This window comes from Elephas maximus, chromosome X (assembly GCF_024166365.1).
Source record: "Elephas maximus indicus isolate mEleMax1 chromosome X, mEleMax1 primary haplotype, whole genome shotgun sequence".
Classification (NCBI taxonomy): domain Eukaryota; kingdom Metazoa; phylum Chordata; class Mammalia; order Proboscidea; family Elephantidae; genus Elephas; species Elephas maximus.
Window position 1 is genome coordinate 124658973 of NC_064846.1, and position 22068 is coordinate 124681040.

At 43.3% G+C, this 22068-nt stretch overlaps 2 protein-coding genes across 11 annotated transcripts in view; one reads left to right on the forward strand and one right to left on the reverse strand.

Moving 5' to 3' along the window:
* Positions 1 to 7623, reverse strand: part of RBM10 (RNA binding motif protein 10) — a 44965-nt gene extending 37342 nt beyond the window's left edge. For 8 of the 10 annotated variants that reach the window (XM_049871271.1, XM_049871270.1, XM_049871269.1 and 5 more), the window contains exons 1-2: positions 7246 to 7623; positions 5293 to 5437 (exon numbers count right to left, since the gene is read on the reverse strand). In XM_049871271.1, the coding sequence (XP_049727228.1) occupies positions 5293 to 5437; positions 7246 to 7315 (215 nt within the window). In that variant the 5' untranslated portion in view covers positions 7316 to 7623. The remainder of the gene's footprint in view (positions 1 to 5292; positions 5438 to 7245) is intronic. The other 2 variants (XM_049871268.1, XM_049871267.1) reach the window with 2 other exon arrangements.
* Positions 7624 to 7853: 230 nt separating this feature from the next.
* On the forward strand, positions 7854 to 10958 carry NDUFB11 (NADH:ubiquinone oxidoreductase subunit B11). The gene is made up of 3 exons (XM_049871325.1): positions 7854 to 8292; positions 10424 to 10554; positions 10730 to 10958. The coding sequence occupies exons 1-3, from the start codon at positions 8086 to 8088 to the stop codon at positions 10854 to 10856; spliced, it is 465 nt and encodes a 154-aa protein (XP_049727282.1). The 5' UTR covers positions 7854 to 8085; the 3' UTR covers positions 10857 to 10958.
* Positions 10959 to 22068: the final 11110 nt, after the last annotated feature.

A 22068-nucleotide genomic window follows, 5' to 3' on the forward strand; every position in this document is an offset into this window, starting at 1 on the left:
CGAAGGGTGGCTCAAGGGGACAAACTATTATAATGAAATGTGCGAAGACCTGGAGTTAGAAAACCAAAAGGGAAGAACATACTGCCCAAAAATATGTGTTGTAAATCTTAACCCCTGTATCTGTGGTTATAATCCCATTTGGGAATGGGTTGTCTTCATTATGTTAATGAGATTAAGGATTAGTATACAGTGTGTTTTAAGTCAATCTCTTTTGAGATATAAGAGATTAAACAAGCAAGCAAAAGAAGCAGAGACCGGGGAAGAGAGATGCCAAGCCACATGAAGATCACCCAGGGAGCAGAAGCTCAAAAGAGACAAGGGCCTTCTTCCAGAGCCAACAGATAGAAAGCCTTTCTCTACAGTCAGCACCCTGAATTTGGACTTGTAGCCTCCTAAACTGTGAGAAAATAAATGTGCGTGTGTTAAAGGCACTTACTCGTGGTATTTCTGTTATAGCAACAGATTAACTAAGATACTTAATAATTCTCCCAAAAATTCACGAGTAAACATTAGAAAAACCCAAATTGAGAAACATTCTACCAAAAAACTGGCCTGTACTCTTAAAAAATGTCAAGGTCATGAAAGACTACAGAATTGTTTCAGATTAAAAAACCCATTGCCATCGAGTCGATTCCAACTCATAGCAACCCTCTAGGACGGAGCAGAACTGCCCCCACTGAGTTTCCAAGGAGCACCTGGTGGATTTGGACTGCTGATTTTTGATTAGCAGCTGTAGCTCTTAACCACTACGCCACCAGGGTTTCCATCCCAGAGATTAAAGGAGACTAAAAATACAAAATAACTCGATGCAATGCATGATTTTGGACTGGATCCTGATTGCGGAAAAATAGCTATAAAGTATGCGAATAGGAACTTTATACAAAAGTACTGTATCAATGTTAAAGTTCCTGATATCGGTAACTGTACCGTGGTTACGTAAGAGAAAGTCCTTGTTCTCAGAACATACATGCTGAAGTACTTAAAGGGTCATGATGCCTGCCACCAGTTCAAACAAAAAAATGTAACGTGTGTATGTTTGTGTGTGCGTATATATATATACACACATGCACGTGTATGTATATAAAGAGAATGATAAAGCAAACATGGCAAAATGTTTATAATCACTGATTCTGTATAAAGGATATATGGGAGTTCAGTGTACTTTTTTGCAGCCTTTCTGTTAATTTGAAATTTTTTCAAAATATTAAGTTATACATACTACTATGATCAAGTAGGGTATATCTTAGGAATGCCAAGGATGTAATTTAATGTAATTATGAAATTACTGGACAAGAGGAGAAAAAAAAAAGCACAAGAATATGAAGTTCAACACTCATTTTATGATCAATCTTAGTAAACTAAGAATAGAGAACTTTCTTGGATTAATAAAGACTATATCATTTTTTTTTATATTAAAGCTTATAGCACACATTTTACTTAAAGGAGAAACTTTAAGATCAAGGACAAAATAAAGATGCCTACCATATCTGGCTTCTGATATTCTTAGTAAATCCCCAGTGTTTAGCTAGGCACTTGGCTGCCCAGAATAAAGACCATGTGGATAAGTTCTGGCCAATGGGAAGTAAATAAAAATACCACATAAAACTTCCAAGAAGTGTTCTTAGAGGGAGAAGGCATATCCTTTTATTCCCCTTCTTCCTTCTGGTTGCCTAGAATACCATGTGCTAAGCAGCCCTAGACTGACTGCCTATCTCTAGATTTCCTCTAAGTGAATGAAAAATATCTTGTTTAAACCATTATTCTTTGGGATTTCTGTCACAACCAGCCAAAACAAATCTTAATTTGTACAGCCAGCATCACTGGTATTATTTAAATGGTAGTAAAAGTCCTGGCCAAAGCTATAAGTGAAGAAAAAGAAATAAGACATGACAGAATTACATGAGAAGATTGTTGAAATGGCAAATGTTCTGTTACCTATAAATGTACCACAATAAAAAATAAAAATAAAAGTGACAGGGTTGATAGGAAAGGGATAAAACTCAGTATTTGCATACAATATGATCAACTACTTAGAAAGACCATTAGAATCAACAACAAACCATTAGAAATAACAAGAGCATATGGCAGGGATAAGATAACTTAGAAAAATCCAGAACTTTCCTCTACCTCAGCAATTATCAGCTTGGAAAATATAAAAGAAATAAGACACCAACAAAAACTACTGAAGTACCTAGGAATTACTTTAACAAAGAATATGCAAAACCTGCTTTCTCATTTATTCAGATTTTTATGTCCTTTAAATGAATTTTAAAGTATTCTAATTGAAATAATGAGAATGTTCATATATTATAAAGAATGCAACCAATACCACTGAACAACTTGTATAGAAATTGCTGAGTGGGAACCTAAACTGCTGTGTAAGTCTTTACCAAAAACACAGTATTATTAAAAAAAAAAAAAAGATGCCCGTGGTAGACACACATTAAAGTCATATCCTCAATCTAGAGTTATAGCATAATAAAAGTATATTTTGACTTCTCAGAATAAAAATTAAATGAAATATTCTCTCTACAGGTCTTGGATAAGATGACTACTTATAAAGATGAGAATTCTCCCCAAATGCAATCTCTGTAAAATTCTTGTTGAATGTTTTTGAGGAACTTAACAAACTTTTTATATAGAAAAATAATGGCTAAATCAACTTTGAAAAATAAGAGCAAAGAGGAAGCTATTAAGGCATTTTATAAAGTCATAATAATAAAAGTAGTAAGGCTCTGGCACAAGAATAGGCACACAGATCAACGGAACAAATTACAGCACTCAAGACAGATCCATGTATACAAAGGAACTTGAGATCAGATGAAGTACCACAAACGAAGAAAGAACAAACTGTTTAGGAGATGGTACTGGGAAAACTGCTCACTATATGCAGGAACATAAAACCAGAACCTACCTCATACCATATTCAGAAGTGGACTCTAGACAGACTGAAGACCTGAGAGCTAAAGGTAAAACTATAGAGTGAAAGGAATCTCTGTGATCCAGGGGTAGGAAAAGAGAAGAATCTGAAAGCACAAATGATAAGCCAAAAAAAAAAAAAAAAAGGTCAATATTAAAGCACATCAAAATTAAGAACAGGTATCCATTCTTGCAGGAATAGATAAGGAAAATGCAATAGACATACTTTATTGTGCCCTCAGCAGCAATTAGAAGCAAAGCACTAATATACATACAACAATATGGACAGAATTAAAAACATAAAAGCCTGAAACTAAAAAAGTTCAGGAAACAGAATAGAAATGAAGACTGTAGCACTTTGCCATTTGTGTAAGTTAAAAACACAAACACTCAAAACAACACTACACATTTTAGAAGAATACATATCAAACATGACAGAGCAGCTGCCTACGGAGATAGGAAATGGAGAGGATAAAAGGGAAAAAAAAATACGGCAAAAGAGGGCCTTGTGCTGACCTATGAAATAAACCTACCTTGAACTGGAAAGTATGATTAACTCAAACCTCTGCACTTGAGGTCCTTTAAAAGCCAAAAGAAAGCCAGTGGCTTTATTTGGTAAAGTCGGAATCAAATATATCATTTGCTCAAACTCGGAAAGTGCCACAAAGCACTTCTGGTTAATACTATCCAAAATCAAATGCCTTTCAAAAGACACCTTTAAAGAAGTTCAAGACTGAATAACACTCAAATTTGGGTTCATTTTCCAGAAAAAAACATTCTGCACTTTTAAAAACGGGTAAAAGTAGAAAAAATCCTTTGTAAGGCATTTAAAAAATTATTTCAAATTTTTACAAATTTCCTTTTTTAAATTAACGTTTGCTGTTTCAACATTTTTACATGCACAATTTAGTAACATTAATTACTTTCATCGTGTTGTGCAACCATCACCATTACCCATTTCCATCGACCTTAACAGAAACTCAGTGCCCCCTAAGAAACAACTCCGCTTTCTGCTCTCCTTCTCACCTCCAGCAACCACTAATAAACGTTGGTCTCTATACATATTTGTCCTTTTGTGACTTATTTTGCCTAGCATAATGTTTCCAAGATTCATTCATGTCACATCACATATCAGAACTTCATTTCTCTTTATGGATTAATAACAGTCCACTGTGTGTATATACCACATTTTGTTTACCCACTCATCTATTGATGGACATTTAGGTTGTATCCACCTTTTGGCTAGAGTGAATAATGCAGCAATGAACATTGTATACAAGTAAGTATCTATTTGTGTCCCTGCTTTCAACTCTATTGGGTACATACTTAGGCGTGGAATTGCTGGGTCATACGGTAACTGTGTTTAACTTTTTGATGAACTGTCAAATCTGTTTCCCACAGTGGTTGCACCGTTTTACAATCCCACCAGCAACTGATGAGGGTTCCAATTTTTCTACATCTTTGTAACCAACACTTGTTGTTTTCCATTTTTCTGATTATAGCCATCCTGGTCTCTTAATGGAGGCTTTCTGGGAGAGTCAGGTCTCCCACTTCCTATACAATCTTAAAATGTCATGGATAGATAACCTGTATCAGAATCACCTGGGGTAGCCCACCAGGTCAGTAAGGTTATGGCCCAGGATCTCTGTATTTTACCCAATATCCCAAGTGTTTCTTGCTCATACCAGAATTTAAAAATAACTGTTTGAGAGAGTTCGTTCTAAGACAAGTATCACCAACCTTGAGTGAGTCTGTTCCAAGACAAGTAGCACCAACCCTAGCCCAACCTGTCCCTGATGTCTCCCACTATCTGCCTCATTTGTCCTGGGCAAATTCCTGACCCTGAAGGCCCCACTCCCACCCACCTCCCAAACCCCAAGTCGCAGTCCAGACCTCTCTCCTGTGCATCCACAGGCACTTACAACCCAACAGCCATCTGATACCAATCTCTGCCTCTCCTCCTGCAGTGGCTGTCCTCACAGTAGTGAATGGCACCACATACCAATCCAGGTCACCCAAGCTGGAAACTCTGGCATCAGCCCCAAGTCCTCCCTTTCTCTTGATCCCTTCCCAACCTCACATCTAATCAGGACATCCATCATGCTGTTCTGTAATCACCCATAAACTGAGCAGTCTTCCTTGTGAGACCCCCAAATAAAGAGAGGGCTGAAACCATATCTGTCTTATTCACCACTGCATTCCCAGAGCCTAGCACAGTTCCTGGCTCAAAACAGGTGCCAAAAACAAAACAAAAAAACAATCATCTATTACTGTTTCCTCTGCCTAGAAGGCCCTTTCTAGCACCTTCATGGATCAATTCCCACCTGGGGACGAGCCTAGGCTGCCTAGTAGGGGTGGGAGCGGATAACTCACCGTCTTTCATACTCCATGTCCTGATAGGGTCTGCGGGGGCTGCTGGGGCCCCTCCTCAGCCGCTGGCTCCGTTTCACTTCCCAGCCACCCCCGCTGCTGCCACCATGATCTGCCAGCCTGGGTGATGCTGCCTCCTGCAGGGACTCTGGGGAGAGCGGAGGGAAGAAAGGGGTCAAGGCAGTTGAGGCAGAGGGGACCTCCTTGAGAAACCCTAGTTTTCAAGGCTCTCTGCTGTCCCTTAGCCCAGATAAGTTGTTTCCCAACTCCTACTGCTCTTGTGGACCAAAGCGAGAACACAGCCCCTTCTTGGCTTGCTCCTTCCTTTCCCCACAAACATAAGGCTAGAGCCCACTGCCCTAGAAACAGCAAGGCCTTCATCAGACAGGGGACATCTTGCAGAGAGACCTGGAACATTCCCAGGGGCTGTAGATTCAAGGGTTGTAAAGGGGTTGTGGTACCACGGCTTTGCGATCTGAGACTGGTAGACAAGCTCAGAGTGCTATCAATGCTGAATGACCAGAGATTAGGTTCATAAGGCACTGAGGCAAGACTTCAAGTCACAGCAATGGGAGTCTTAGGTTCCCATTAGGTACCATTTCATCCCCCCAACAAGATGCTGGCAGACCCCTCCATGGTGGTAGATCCCATGAAAGGCTGCTGGGGGTAGCGAAGGTGCTAACTTGGCAAGAAGACAGCTGCTGACTCCCTGGGCTCCCAGCCAGCTCAGCCCACACAGCAACTGGATCAGCCCTGAGCCTTACACACAGCCAGGTCCCAAGACAGCTCTCTCTCCCCAAGGGCTCTAAGCCCAAGTTTTCTCAGAGGCAAAAGGGGGCCTTTCAGAGGCTGTTCCAAACCACTGTGCTATTCTGCCAGGACAGAGAAATCACTTCACCCAACCCTCACAGTTGCCTTGAAGACTAAGGGAGTCCTGAGAGCCATGTGACCCAGCCAGGGGTCAGGACGTACCCAAATTCTTCAGGCCCCACCCTCTAAACAGGAATTAAGCTAAGCCGGGTGTTAACAGCCCCTGCCCAACACTAGGTTGCCACGACACCTCTCTCCCATGTGTGTACACATACACACAAATTTTCTCTTCCGCCACAAGCCTCAGGGAACCAGTTACCTCTCTCTAGAGGACACCGGTTTTTTTAGATGGATAAGGATTAGAACTACAACCAGGGGCCCCACTGGCTCAGAGCTAGATACAAAAATCTCAAAAGACTCTGGCAAAGAAGCCAGAGTCACACACTAGAATCCACAACGGATAGAGACCAAAGTTACAGATAGGGGCCCCAAATAATTACGGGTCAAAATCACTGATAGGAAGCCGCAATAAATATGGCCATAATCACACACTGCGACCACTTTCAACGACTGAGCGTCAGAGCTACAGATGCAAACCTCCCAAAAGGGGCAATAATCACGCACACATTCCCCGCACCTCCTCCCCACAAAGTGAGTTCGAGCCAATCAGAGAGACAGCCCCCATGGATAAGGACTAGAGTTACAGACACACACCCTAAGGATAAGGACCAGAGTCTACAGACATTACCCCCCCCCCGCCCCCGGCAAGGAATAAGGACCAGAGCCACAGAACACTTCTCCATGGACAAATGAAGCATCAGATTCACAGAGCAAACAGCACACCACTTCCCGTATGGATAAAAACCAAAGTCGCAGACACCCGTCTCCCATTAAGTCCAGCGTCGCAGACACAGTAACCCACTCCCATTTGTCCCTCCCTTCCCCCAACCCGCGTGCACCCATCCCGTCTCCCAATCGCGCACGCGCCTCTGTTCTCAAAAGGAAAAAAAAAAAAAAGAGAAACACCCCCCTCCCTGGCTCAGACAGTGCACGCAATTCCTGGGTTCTGTGCGTACTCCAGGCCCCCTAGCCCATAGCCCGCCCTAGCACCACCCCTACGCCCCCACCCCACCCCCGGCCCCTTACCTCCGCCCCCACGACCAGCGTCGACGCTCACCTTCTCGGTCCGGGCTGTCAAGGGAGGGCTCCCAGACATCACCTCGGCCCGTCGCCACCTCCTCCAACTCTCCCAGCTCAGCCTGAGCCGGTCCACGCAACAACCAAGTCTGAGGCTGGAGGCAGAAGGGACGAGGAAGGGGGAAGGGAGAAGCGCCAGGCGCGCTACCCTCCCCAAAGAAACTCACCGCCGCCTACTCCCAGCCAGCCGCAATCACCAACACAAAATGGCGACGACGAGAAGGGAGCCGGCCCTTAGACCACCATCCACCTACTAAGGGAGCGCGCTCTGGCGGGTCTCGGCTATTGGCCACTGCCCGCTGTCGGCCAGCCCTGGCCTCCTCTGATTGGCAAGTGTATGCCACCTCCCCACTCTCCATGCGAACGCCCGCAAGTCGAGAAGTTGAGTAGCTATTGGCCAATCCAGCAAGGTCTGCTTTTTAGAAGGTTGGTTTCCTTTGAAGATGAAAGGCAAACGGAAGCTCCGTCCCCTTCCCCAAAGGGCAAGGGAAATCTCTGTGAGATTGGCTGGGAACTGTATCCACCCAAATGTCACCGCTTTCTTCCATCAAGGAAATGAGAAGAACTAGCAATAAGAAATTTCTCAGCCTGATCGAGAGGATAAGAGACTGGGTGGTCCCGTAAAGCCACGACAAAGGGAGGGAAAGAGGGTTACTCAGTGCCCAGCCTCATTTGACCTGGGACCTATTTGGTGCGCCGGAGGCGGAGCGAAAATTATCGCGCTAGGGGCAGCTGCAGCTGCGCAAACTCTCATTTCCGTCCCCGCCTCCGAGACGCTGCAGAACAATCATGGTGGTGGGGTTGTTAGGTTTGTGTGCTCGCCGCCTTTTGGCGGCAACGGCGCTACGAGGGCTCCCGACTGTCCGTGTCCGCTGGGAATCCAGCGCCTCCAGGGCTGTGGTTGCTCCACCCGCCATCGCGGGGAAGCGGCCGCGGGAACCGACCATACGCTCGCAGGAGGATCCGGATCTCGAGGACGAAAACCTCTACGAGAAGGTGAGAGGGAGGGGGAACGGGACATCGGGAGGGTCAATCGGGGGCGGAAGGACGGGGCGCAGTTAGAGGACATTATTAGGTGGCTGGATATTGCGCAGTCAACGAAATCGTCTAAGATTTGGGAATTTTGCTTAGTTTGTTTTCTGCCTTTGTCCCCCGGTATCCTCGGTCCAGACCCAGAGGTGAGATTGACCTTATTTTGCAGACAAAAATCAAACCTGAAATGGGTAGCGATCAAAACACAGTATAAGCAATATAGGATTAACAACATTAATGTTAAGAATCTATGTGGCGCTAAACACTTTGTATACATTAGTTCGTTTAATCCTCGAAACAACCTTATTTTGAGGTAATCCCCCCCCCCAAAAAGCCAAACCCACTGCCGTCAAGTTGATTCCGACTCATAGAGACCCTATACGGCAGAGTAGAACTGCCCCATAGAGTTTCCAAGGAGCGCCTGGCGGATTCGAACTGCCGACCTTTTGGCTAGCAGCCGTAGCACTTAACCCCTATGACACCAGGGTTTCCTGTTTTGAGGTAGGCACTATTATACACCTATTCTACAGATGTGAAAACTGAAGCATAGAGATGTTAAGTAGCTTGCCTCTGCTCACATAACTGAGTAAGTGGTGGAACCGGTATTTGAACTTAGATCTGCCAGGTCTACTGTGATGTATTAATAGCAGAGACTCTGAAATCCGGTGGCTTGTGTTAGAATCCAAGCATTGACGGTTACTCACCTGTGTGACCTTGGGCAAATACTTTAACCCCATGTGCTTCAGTTTCTTTGCCTGTAAAATAGAAAAAGTAATAGGACACCTGCCTCTTGAAACTAAATGAGTCAGCTGGCACTTAGTAAGTACTTAGTTAACATTAAAAACCCAGATAACATTACCCATTTAAAAAAAAAAAACACTGCCATGAAGTCGATTCCACACATAGCAACCCAATAGGACAGAGTAGAACTGCCCCATGGGGTCTCCAAGGCTGTAATCTTTATGGATGCAGACTGCTACATCTTTCTACCGCTAGGTGACTGGTAAGTTCAAACCGCTGACCTTTTGACCTTTCAGTTAGCAGTCCAGCTCTTAACCACAGTGCTACCAGGGCTCCTTCAGTTAGCATTAACCAAAACAAGGTAAAAAAACCAAACCCAGTGCCGTTGAGTTGATTCCAACTCATAGCGACCCTATAGGACGGAGTAGAACTTTTTTCCAAGGAGCGCCTGGCAGATTCGAACTGCTGGCCCTTTGGTTAGCAGCCGTAGCACTTAACCACTACGCCACCAGGGTTTATTTTCATCACTTTCCACCTTACTGAGATATTGTGAGGATTATATATGTGAAAAGGCCTGGCCCATAATAGGTACCTCATCAATACTAACCTCTGGTTAAGGGGCGTGGATATGTAGGATGCTTATTCATTTATTCATTCATTATGTAAATATGTATCAAAGCCCTGCTTTATGTCAGGCACAGTTCAAGGCTCTAGGGATACAGCAGTATGGGAATCAGGCAAAGCCCTTGCTCTCATAGACCTTACATGATAGTGGGAAAGACAGAAAATAAACATGTAAAATATCAGAAGATGATAGTATAAAGTAATAATAACATAAGATAATATGATACAGAGGATCTGAGGGTACACTGCTTTGGTAAACAATGAATATAATTTCAAATAATGATGAATGCTAGAAAGAAAGTTAAGCAGGATAAAGGGATGGGGAGTGACTTATAGATAGGTTATTTTATTAGGTTGAACCATAGGAAATTGCCAATATTCAACTGTTTTTTGACCTATAAAATGGCAATTTCCTATGCTTCCTAACTTAATAGACAAGATGACTAGGGAGTGCCTCCTAAAGGACGTGATGGTTGAGCCGAAACCTTGAATGAGGAGGAACCAGCCATGACCAGATCTCAGGGAAAAGTTTCCATGGGAGGTAACAGCAAGTGCAAAGGCCCTGTGGTGGGAAGGAACTTGCCATGTCCTAAGAATAGAAAGAGAGGGATGTGGTGAGGGAGGAGTGATGGATCTGACGTGAGACCAGAAACAAGGTTATGCAGGGCCAGCATGAGACTTTGTGGAATGGCAGGAAGCCCTCATTGATACCTCCTTCTCCTTGCCACAGAACCCAGACTCCCATGGTTATGACAAGGATCCTGTTGTGGACCTCTGGAACATGCGTGTTGTCTTCTTCTTTGGCTTCTCCATCGTCCTAGTCCTTGGCAGCACCTTTGTGGCTTACCTGCCTGACTACAGGTGCATGGGGTGTCCAAGAGAGTGGGATGGGTGAGGGGCAGAGGCAGGGGTGGAGGTTGAAGGGGATTCTGCCCGGAATCCCGTCCTTGCACTGTTGGGGAATGGGGAGCTAAAATGAGGGATAGGTGTCCAGTGAGGCTCCCTCACATCTACCCCCTGCTGCTGCTGCCTCCAGGATGCACGAGTGGGCCCGCAGGGAAGCTGAGAGGCTTGTAAAGTACCGAGAGGCCAATGGCCTCCCCATCATGGAATCCAATTGCTTTGACCCCAGCAAGATCCAGCTGCCAGAGGAAGAGGACTGACTGATTGCCAAGTGGGGCTTACGAAGCACCACCCTCCCACCCACTCCACCTGCCTTCCTGCCCTCTCCTCAGAGCACCTAATTAAAGAGACTGAAAATCGGACTGGCTAGTGTTGCTTTTGTTGTGTGGGGGGTTGGGGTGGGGGTTTCACAAGCCTTAAAAGGCCACTGCAGCCGTTTCTGGGTGTTTTGGTTATCTTTTGGTGTGTAACAAACCACCTTAAAAATTTGTGGCTTAAAACAACAATTTATTATTATCTGTCATGGTCCTGTGGATTGACTGGGCTCAGTTAGGTAGTTCCTCCAAAGACTGTCCTTGGGTAGTTACAGTCAGATGGTGGCTGGGCCTGGAGTCATCTGACAGCTCAACTGCGCTGGGCATCCGAGATGACTTCTTCACTCACCTGTCTGGCACATGAGTCTTCTTCCATGTGGCCGCTCTCTAGCAGAAAATAGCCTGGGCTTTTTACAAGGTGGCTCAGGGCTCCTCTGAATGGGGAAGTAGCACTTAGGAAGAAATTGATGGCAGTCATCTTTAGACACAAGCTACCACACTGGGATTGCCTGTGTTTGAAGAAGGGCCAGGGAGACCTTGGATTGAGGATGGTGGAGCAGAGCAGGGCTTTTTTATTGCTGAGGATGAGTATTTGTTTTTCTCCCTGCCTTCTCTGTCTTCCCTCTTTCAGCCTTTCTTTTGATGAGTCTAGATTTATGATTTATGCACCTTTCTGCTTGGCTGCTAACTGAAAGGTTCGGTGGTTCATGTCCACCCAGAGGTGCCTCAGAAGAAAGGCCTTGCAATCTACTTCCAAAAAAAAAAAAAAAAACAAAAAAAAACCCAGCCGTTGAAGACCCTGTGGAGCACAATTCTACTCTGACATACTTGAGATGACTACAAGTAGGAATTGACTTGATGACAACTGGCTCAGTTTAGTTTGTTTTTGTTTCTTCCGTTCTACCCAAAATCTGAGTGGTCTCTAACTCTGTTTCTCTACCCTGCCTTCTCTCCTTCCCTGTTTTTCTGTGTCTCTCTCTCAAACAGGAAGTCTTTCTTTCCTCCCACTTCACTTTCTTTCTGGGAATAGGCCGTCTCCTTGCATCAGGGGCTTACTGTCTCAGACTCTTTTCTCTCTGGACCTGGCAGATGGAGTAGGAGACTTTTCTCTGGCTCTGGCTGTCTTTGTTTCTTTCCAGGGACTTTCTCCTAGCTCCCTAAGTCTGAACATCTGGGCTCCCTTTCATGCTTCTGGCATTTCTGCCCTTTCTCCCCTTCCACAGCTCACATATTCATATTCATGCATATACTCATTGCTACCATTGCTATGCTTGTCCTTTCTTGGGGCTTCAGAGGTTGTAGGAGCCCCCAGTCACCGGCTGCCAGAAGAAAATCTGGCCTGATAGTCCCACCAGAGGTAATGCCCCACCCCTAGATACTGAGTCTCAGGAGGAGCCCTAGTCCACTTGTATGTGGCTAAGGTGGGAGCAGTATACATATAAACCTTCCTGTAAGTGAGGACTATCACCGCTGAGTGCTTCCTTGTGGGTAGAAGTCTCCCAAGTTGAGGCTAAGCCCCAAAGCACAGAATACTAATGTGTAAAAGGAGCATTCTCCACCCTCCAACCTGCATTTACTGGGACTATGGAAGTGAAAGAGACATGTTATCCCAGCCATCAAATACCTGAGTATACTGGGGTAATACACCCTATAATAAACCTCAGCATGCTGGAGCCATACCCCACCACTGGCCCAGAGAACACATTACCCGCACTCACCCCCAACTAGGATGTAAGTTCTATAAGAGCAGGTACGTTGTGTTCACTTAGCGATTAGCATGTAGTATGCACTTGATAATGGAGCTCTGGTGGTACGGTGGTCAAAAGCTAGGCTGCTAACCAAGATTGGCAGTTCAAATCCACCAGCCACTCCTTGGAAACCCTATGGGGCAGCTCTACTCTATCCTATAGAGTCCCTATGAGTCAGAATCAACTTGATGGCAATGGGTTTTTTTTAATGCACTTGTTAAATATTCGGTATTCACCTGGATCAAAGGAGAACGAAGAACACCAAGGACACAAGGTAATTATGAGCCCAAGAGACAGAAAGGGCCACATAAACCAGAGACTACATCATCCTGAAACCAGAAGAACTAGATGGTGCCCAGCTACAACTGATGACTGCCCTGACAGGGAACACAACAAAGAACCCCTGAGGGAGCCGGAAAGCAGTGGGATGCAGACCCCAGATTCTCATAAGACCAGACTTAATGGTTTGACTGAGAGTAGAAGGATGCCAGTGGTCATGGTCCCCAGACCTTCTGTTGGCCCAGGACAGGAACCATTCCCGAAGCCAACTCTTCAGACATGGATTAGACTGGACAATGGGTTGGACAGGGACGCTGGTGAGGGGTGAGCTGCTTGGATGAGGTGGACACTTGAGACTATGTTGGCATCTCCTGCCTGGAGGGGAGATGAGAGGGTGGAGGGGGTTAGAAGCTGGCAAAATGGACACGAAAAGAGAGAGTGGAGGGAGGGAGCATGCTGTCTCAGGAGGAGAGCAATTGGGAGTATGTAGTAAGGTGTAAAAGTTTTTCTGTGAGAGACTGACTTGATTTGTAACCTTTCACTTAAAGCCCAATAAAAATTAAAAAAAAAAATCCATATTGTTACCTCTTGTATAGGGGACATCCTCTACCCATCCATGCCCTTCAGGCCTACAGTTGCTGAGGATGAACACTTTCAATCCTGCCTCCTCATCACACTCTCAGGCTTTCAAGAAACCTCCATTCTGGTCAAACAAGTGGCCGTAATTAGAGTAAATCCTAAAATCCACGCCATTGTCCCCCCATTCTGACCACAACAATACCACCTTCCTGTCCCAGCTCAGCCACGCTGGCCACCTCTCTCTTTTCTTTTAACCATTGAATTTAAGTGTACATACAGAAAAGTGTACATATTGTAAATGTGTAGCTCATTTACTTTTTACAAATGGGACACCCATATAACCAGCACCCAGGTCAAGAAAGAACGTGACCAAACCTCAGTAGCTCATCTCAGGTGCTTCCCGTTCTTGTTTGCTCATTCTGATTGCTATATTTTAATCTATTGTATGAATAGACCGTACTTCACCTATTGTACTATTGATTGGTATCTGTGTAGTTTTGTATTTTGGACTATTAAGAATAATTCTATGAAATTCTTGTACCTATCTTTTGATGGACATATGCACTCATTTCTTGGGCGTATACCTAGGAATTGCTAAGCCATGGGTAGACATGATCAGCTTTAGTAAATAATGCCAGTTTCCCAACCTACACTTCCTCTAGTAGTGGGTGCCACACCCTCACCAACGTTTTCCATCTTTTTCATTTTAACCGTTCTGCTGGGTGACTGACCTTTTAAGGACCACATTGAGATGGAGGAGTGGGGGTTGAGTGCCTACAGTGTCCCAAGACCTGTGTCAGACAGTGATAGAAACTGGGATCCCTACCGTCAAGAATTTCTTGGGGGTGGGGGTGCAGTATGAGTGGTCAGAGAACTGAAACAATGTTTTCACCCTACCGTTTGGGCCTCAAGGACATTTGAACCTTGGTGTTTTGGACCCAGCTTTGCTCTGCCAATGTAAAAGCCACCAACCTTCATCCTTCAGTCTTCAACTACAAGCCTTACGTGCAAACCATACCCCATGAACAAGACACTCTGGCCCTGCAGTGGACACTGTTGGTTCCCTGTCCATATCCCTGTGACCTTACTGCTCTATTGTGCACTGGTGAACTTCGACTGCCAGGGTCTGCATTTCTTTATTGGATTCTTTCTCTCAAGCTTCCAAAGGTCATTCCGCTTGAGGGGCTGACAGGCTAGAAAAAAAAAAATTAAGTGCCAGGAAATTAACACCCCTAGAAGCAGCTCTCAACCAGTGACTGATGAGAGCTGGTGGATAACTATCTCTACCCCGTCACCTTTCAAATGGGACAACTAAGGTGTGTGTTCTCCACTGGCCCCCGGATCTCCCTAGTGAGAATATGCACCAGTTTCCCACAGTGGTAAATTGTTTAATAACACTCTTTATTGGCTACCTTCTCTTCTTTGTTTCACTTCCTCACTGCTGTACAGGTGCTTCCTGGGATTACTTCCTAAATAAACTACTTCAATTTTTGTCTTAGGGTCTGCTTCTGGAGGGACCCACACTAAGACAGCCCCTGTCCTCAAGGAGACCAAGGGTAAACAAGCACACAAATCAACAAAAGAGACAAGTTATACCAGAAGGCTAGTGTGGCTGGGATATTGCGAGGAAGAGAGTGGCTTGAGATGAGGTTACTGAGGTGGGCAGGGGCCAGATCAGTGGAGCCCCACTGGCCATGATTACAAGGACTTTAGACTTTACGCACTACACAAAGTTGACCGGAAGCTTACTGAAAACACAAATTAGCAAAATCCATCCCAGACAATTATGGACTGAGGGGGATTGCTTACTGCTTTGCTCATGGATTACCCAGAAAGTAAAGACAAAATATTTTACCAGATTCACAGTGAATACAGGCACCACACAATAAACTGACAGCAGTTAAAACTGTGAACTTTTAAAGTGTATTGGGTGAAAATTGATTAACATATCCAATCTTCTCAGCAAAATGTGGACCTCCAAAATTTGACTCTGAAGTATTAGACTTGATGAAAACTGGCCACAAATTACATTCAGAATGATAGAAGCTATTCATTCAGCAAATATTTCTTGAGTGCTTACTGGGTGCCAGGCACCGTTGTAGGTGATGGGAATAAAGCAGGGAACAAAAGATTAAAAAATTCCTGGACTCTTGAAGCTTATAGTCTATCAGGGAGAGACAGACAATAGACAATGCAATAAGTTTGTATGTTATATGCGTGGTAAACCAAAAAAACCAAACCTATTGCCATTGAATCAATTCTGACTCATGGCGATCCCATGTGTGTCAGAGTAGAACTATGTTCCATAGGGTTTTCTTTTTTTATATATATAATTAATTTTTGTTGTTGAGAATATACACAGAACACACACCAATTCAACAATTTCTACATATACAATTCAGTAATGTTGATTACATTCTATGAGTTGTGCAAACATTCTTACCCTCCTTTTCTGAGTTCTTCCTCCCCCATTAACATAAACTCACTGTCCCCTAAGATTCCTACATAATCTTTCGAGTTGCTGTTGTCAGTTTGATCGCATATAGATAGTTCTTAAAAAAGCATAATGCTCAAGGCAGACTTTTTTTTTTTACTAGTTAAGCTAAACTATTGATTGGTTTTAAGAAGACTTCAGGGGATATTTTTGGTTTAAGGTTTAAAGATTATCTCAGGGCAATAGTTTCAGGGATTCATCCAGCTTCCATGGCTCCAGAAAATCTGTATTCTGTAAGAATTTAAAATTCTATTCTGCATTTTCCCCTTCTTGATCAGGATTCTTCTGTAGAATCTTTGATCAAAATGTTCAGTAATGGTAGCCAGACACCGTCCAGTTCTTTCGATCTCACGGCAAAGGAGAGAGTTGTGAGTTGTTCGCGGAGGCAATTAACCACACATTCCATTTCCTCCTCCTATTCCTGATTCTCCTTTCTCTGTTGCTCCAGGCAAATAGAGACCATATTGTTGTAAGTTGTATAGCCACTTGCAAGCTTTTAAGACCTCGTCACTACGCAGGGAACTAGGAGGCAGAACAGAAATACTAAACACATTATTAGGCCAATTAGCTGGGATGTTCCATGAAATCATGGCCCTAAACCTCCAAATGAAGGAACCAAATCTCATGAAGTGTTTGGTTGTACATGAGCAGCCTCAGAAACTACTCTTTTTTTTTTTTGGTGGTGGTATAAATATATCCATAGGGTTTTCCATGGCTGATTTTCCACAAGTAGATCATCAGGCCTTTCTTCTGAGGCATCTCTGGTTGGACTGGAACCACCAGCCCTTTCAGTCATCCTCTGAGTGTTTTAACTTTTTGCACCACTCAGGGACTCCTAGGACGTGATAAGTATCCATTAAATTGAAAATAAAGCCAGTAAGGGCAATCAGGAGTTCAGGGAGTGGGCGTGGGAGAAGCTTGAATTATAAATAGGAGCCAAACCCAGTGCCCTCAAGTCAATTCTGACTCATAGCAACCCTATAGGACAGAGTAGAACTGCCCCGTAGAGTTTCTAAGGAGTGCCTGACGGATTTGAACCGCCGACCCTTTGGTTAGCAGCCGTAACACTTAACCACTATGCCACCAGGGTTTCCCTAAATAGGATCCCACCCCAGTGCTGTCAAGTCGATTCCGACTCATAGCGACCCTATAGGACAGAGTAGAACTGCGCCATAGAGTTTCCAAGGAGCACCTGGTGGATTTGAACTGCCAACCCTTTGTCAGCTTAAAGCCAGCAAAACCAAACCCACTGCTGTCGAGTTGATTCCAGCTCATAGTGACCCTATAGGACAGAGTAGAATTGCCCTATAGGGTTTCCAAGGCTGTAATCTTTATGGGGAAACCCTGGTGGCTTAGTGGTTAAGAGCTACAGCTGCTAACTAAAAGGTCAGCAGTTTGAATCCACCAGGTGCTCCTTGGAAACTCTATGGGGCAGTTCTACTCTGTCCTGTAGGGCCGCTATGAGTAGGAATTGAATGGACTGGACAGCAACTTTTTTTTTAAATCTTTACGGAAGCGGACTGCCACATCTTTCCCCTACAGGGCAACTGGTAGTTCCGTTAGTAGCCAAGCATTTAACCACTGCGCCATGAGGGCTCATAGCTTAGGCTGAGCAAAAATGGGAAGGAAACAAAAGATTAACTGCATAGATACCTGGTGCAAGAATATTTCTGGAGGAACAACCAGTACAGAGTTCCTGAAGTAAGAATGTGCCTGAGATGTTAATGAAGCAGCCTGAGGCCAAGAAGATATCTGGGAGAAACTAGGTTAAACTTGACACAGATAAGAAAGTTATTGATGTAGGAATTGATTTGTCTCTGTAAGAATTAATCGGAAAATGATTAATTGCACTGAAAATAATTTCAGGAAAATGAAAATGGCAAATATTGACTTTGGGCTAACGGCACTACTGTATGGTAACAAATTGACTCAGGGGAATTCATTCCAAGGCCAACTTTCTCCGTAGAAATTCACCTAAGTTGGCATAATTACAATGTTAAATGTTAATATTTGTAAGCAGAGTTCATTCCCTCATTCAGTCATTCATTCATTCATCACATAAACATTTACCAAATATCTACTGTGTAACAGGGGATTCAGAAATAGGCAAAAATCCCTGCCCTTTTGGAGCTGACTTCTACTGTTTTTTGTTGTTGTTAGGTGCTGTCGAGTCGATTCCGACTCGCAGTGACTCTGTACAACAGAATGAAACACTGCCCAGTCCTGCCCCATCCTCACAATCGTCGTTATATTTGAGCCCATTGTTGCAGCCAGTGTGTCAGTCTGCCTCATTGAGGGTCTTCCTCTTTTACACTGACCCTCTACTTTACCAAACATGATGTCCTTCTCCAGGGACTGGTCCCTCCTGATAACATGTACAAAGTGCATGAGACAAAGTCTTGCCATCCTTGCTTCTAAGGAGCATTCCGGCTGTACTTCTTCCGAGACATATTTGTTCATTCTTCTCACAGTCTGTGGTATATTCAATATTCTTTGCCAACACCGTAATTCAAAGGCATCAATTCTTTGGTCTTCCTTATTCATTGTCCAGCTTTCCCATGCATATGAGGCGATTGGAAACACCAACTAACACTGTTGTTGGTAGCTGCCATCAGGTCGGCCCCCAGCTCATGGCAACCCCATGTGTGCCAGATTAGAGCTGCACTCCATAGAGTTTTCAATGGTTATAATCTTACAAAAATAGGTCGCCAGGTCTTTCTTCCACAGTGCCACTGGGTGGGTTTGAACCACCAACCTTTCAGTAGTAGCCCCGTGCAAACTGTTTGCACCACCCAGGGCCTTCTAGTGTAGGACACAGATAATAAATGTAAGAAAAAAAATTTTTGAGTAATGATAATTGGTAGGTTGATAAGTAGAATATATGACAGTAATAAGTGTTAAGGAGAATAATGAAGGAGGAAAGGGCATAGTACATATTTGTGTGTGTGATGAAATTTTAGGTAGAGTGGTCAGGTAAAAGGCCTCATTGAGAAGATGACATTTGAGAAAGATCTGAGGTAAATGTGTAATTGAAGAGATAACTTTGAAACAAGAATCAAGACTGTGAGACAGCCTAACACAGTGGTTACGAGGATAGATTCTGGAGCCAGACTGCCTAGTTCAAATCACAGCCCCCTCCATACTAAATGTGTGACCTTGTGTTCCCATTTTCCTCCTCTGAAAAACTGGGGATAACCATGTTAACTACCTCATACAGGATATTGTGAGGATTAATCTAAGAATATTTACAACATTGCCTGACAAAGATTACTGTTGTTGTTAGTTGCCGTTAAATCTGCTCCAACTCATGGCAACCTTATGTATAACAGAACAAAACATTGCTCAGTTCCGTACCATCCTCAGTTGGTACATGGTATAGCTGGGCTCAAGCTGTGGTCACTTTCAAACATCCTTCATATGTTTGAGCCTATTGTTGTAGCCACCTTGTCAATCTATCTCGTGGAGGGTTTCCCACATTTTCAATTACTGTCCACTTTGCCGAACAAGGTGTCCTTTTCTAGGAATTGGTCTTTCCTAATGACATGTCCAAAGTAAGCAAGATGAAGTCTCACCATCCTTGAGTTTAAGGATTGTTGTTGTTAGTTGCCATCGAATCAATTCCATTCATGGCGACTCCACATGTGAAAAGTAGAATTGTTCCATAGGGTTTTCAAGGCTGTGACCTTTCTTCCGAGATGCCGCTGGGTGGGTTGCAACTGCCGACCTTTCAGCTAGTAGTTGGGAGTTTAACAATCTGCACCACCCAGAGTCTCCTTTCTAGGGATTAAAACTAGAAACCTGTTGCCATTGAGTTGATTCCAATTCATAGCAACCCTGTAAGACAGAGTAGAAGTTCCCCATAGGGTTTCCAAGGCTATAATCTTTACGAAAGCAGACTCCCACATCTTTCTCCTATGGAGAAGCTGGTGGGTTTGAACCGCTGACCTTTTGGTTAGCAGTCAAGCGCTTAACCACTGCACCACTAGGGCTCCTTTTTTTCTAAGGATTAAGTGCTTGTAAATGTTCCCTGAATGAATGAATCTTCATTAATATTAATGTAGTAGTGATCATGGAAGTTTTCGAATAAGTGCTCTAAAAAATGAAATTGGGGTAAACATGGTTTTGGGAATGTTCAGATTGTGAATCCAGGATGGAAGGTAGTTTTGCAAACCTGGCAGTTATTACTGAGAGGTTTTAGGTATTGAAAGCAGTGGTTCATGAAGAGAAGGTTAGACAAACCTAGCAGTCAGGGCCTTTAGCAGTGTTGTCAGAAAAGCTGAGGGATTCTTGGAGTCAGTCGTCTCAAAGGTATAGAGGATCTGGGAAACTGCCAGGGTCAGAAGCAGGATCTAGGGTCCCAGCTGCAGTTTAGGAAAAGAGCAGCCATTGATGAGTCCCACAAGTGGTCACTTAAGAGGTACGCTTCTGGCGGCCCCGAAATGCTGTAGCCTTATCTTTTTGTTCTCCTTCCAACTCCCTCACCTCCTTCAAGTCTCTGTTAAATATCAACTTCTCAAAGAAGACTCTCTTTATTTAAAATTCCAACTCCTCACTCCCAATCCCCCTTACTACTCATTCTCTACACTTATTGTTGAGTTTTTTTCTTTCCATAGCACATATAAACTGCATTTGGTGTGTTGTCCTTTTAATTGTGGTCATGCTACAAGGAATTTAAAAAATAAATTAGGTTGCTTTTTTTTTAGTGGAAGGAAGGAAGCGGGGGGGAAGGAGGGAAGAAAGAGACCATCAGAAATCCTAAACCCATCAAGATAAGGTAGGATTGGGGCTAGATCAGGGAGGGCTCTGAATGCCACACCATGGTTTATGTGTATATGTGTTTTAAAATATATTTAAATTTTATGAATCAAAAGCCTTCATGCCAAGACTTTATCTAGAGGAGGATGTGGAAACAGGGAAGAGTTTAAAGCAGGAAAGTGACCACAGCTTGAGCCCAGCTATACAATACACCAACTGAGTGACCTTGGACAAGTCACATACTCTCTCAGAACCTCAGTTTTTTTCTTCTAGAAAAGGGAGATCATGTTAGTATCTAACCGACAGAGTGGCTAAGAGCCTTAACCAAGGCTACAGTAGTAACAAATACTGACATTTATCAAGAGCTAACTGTATGTCCTAATCACTTACCATGTCCTAATCACTTACCATGTCTTAATCAATTACCATGTATCATTACCCGCCATTTTACAGAGGAGAACAATAAAGCACTGTTACGATGTGTCCCTTAAGACTGCTCAGGTTCAGATTTCAGCTTTGCCACTTATAGATGCTTCCCCATTTATAAAATGGTGGCAATAAAAGTGCCTGTTTGTGAAGATTAAATGAGATAATATATGAAAAGCATTTAGAACTGTTCTTAGTACCTACAAGTAGTCAATAAATGTTAGCCAGACATAGAAGTCTCACTCTGTCTCTGTGCAAAATTGCTCACAGTTTTCTCACAAATCATCTAGGAGAAAAAGAAAAAGACTATTACATTTCTAGGCAATGTACAATGAATATTGCTAGCAGACATAATGCAAAATAATACAGCACTTACTTAGATCTCTTATCAAGTTTCTATCTTTTTTCCTATTTTCATTAAATATTTATAAAATGTCTATATCCCCTACCAGACCCTAATGTTCTGGGAAACATATATTTTTTCTGGGTTTTTAGAGTTAATTAAGGAATAAAATAAATTATAGATTATTTGGACCTACAAATAGGTCCAAAGTATGAATGTCTGTCCCCAGACCTGTTAAGATTAGAAGAATTACTATATCTTCTTGTACTTTTCTTTAAAAAAAACCAGAAACAATAAAATTCTTAAAAATCATAAAACAAATACATAATAAAAGTAAAATAAAATTACATTTAAAAGATAAAATTTAGTATAAATAAAATAAATAAAAATTAAAGAGTCAAAATATTAAAAAGACTTTGTACCTTTCTAAACCAAGACTCGAACCGATTCCATCTAAGTGGAAAAACCCTCTCTGTATACATTTTGCAACCTCTGCTTCTACCAAGATGCTAGTCATATCAACTTCTGGGCCAC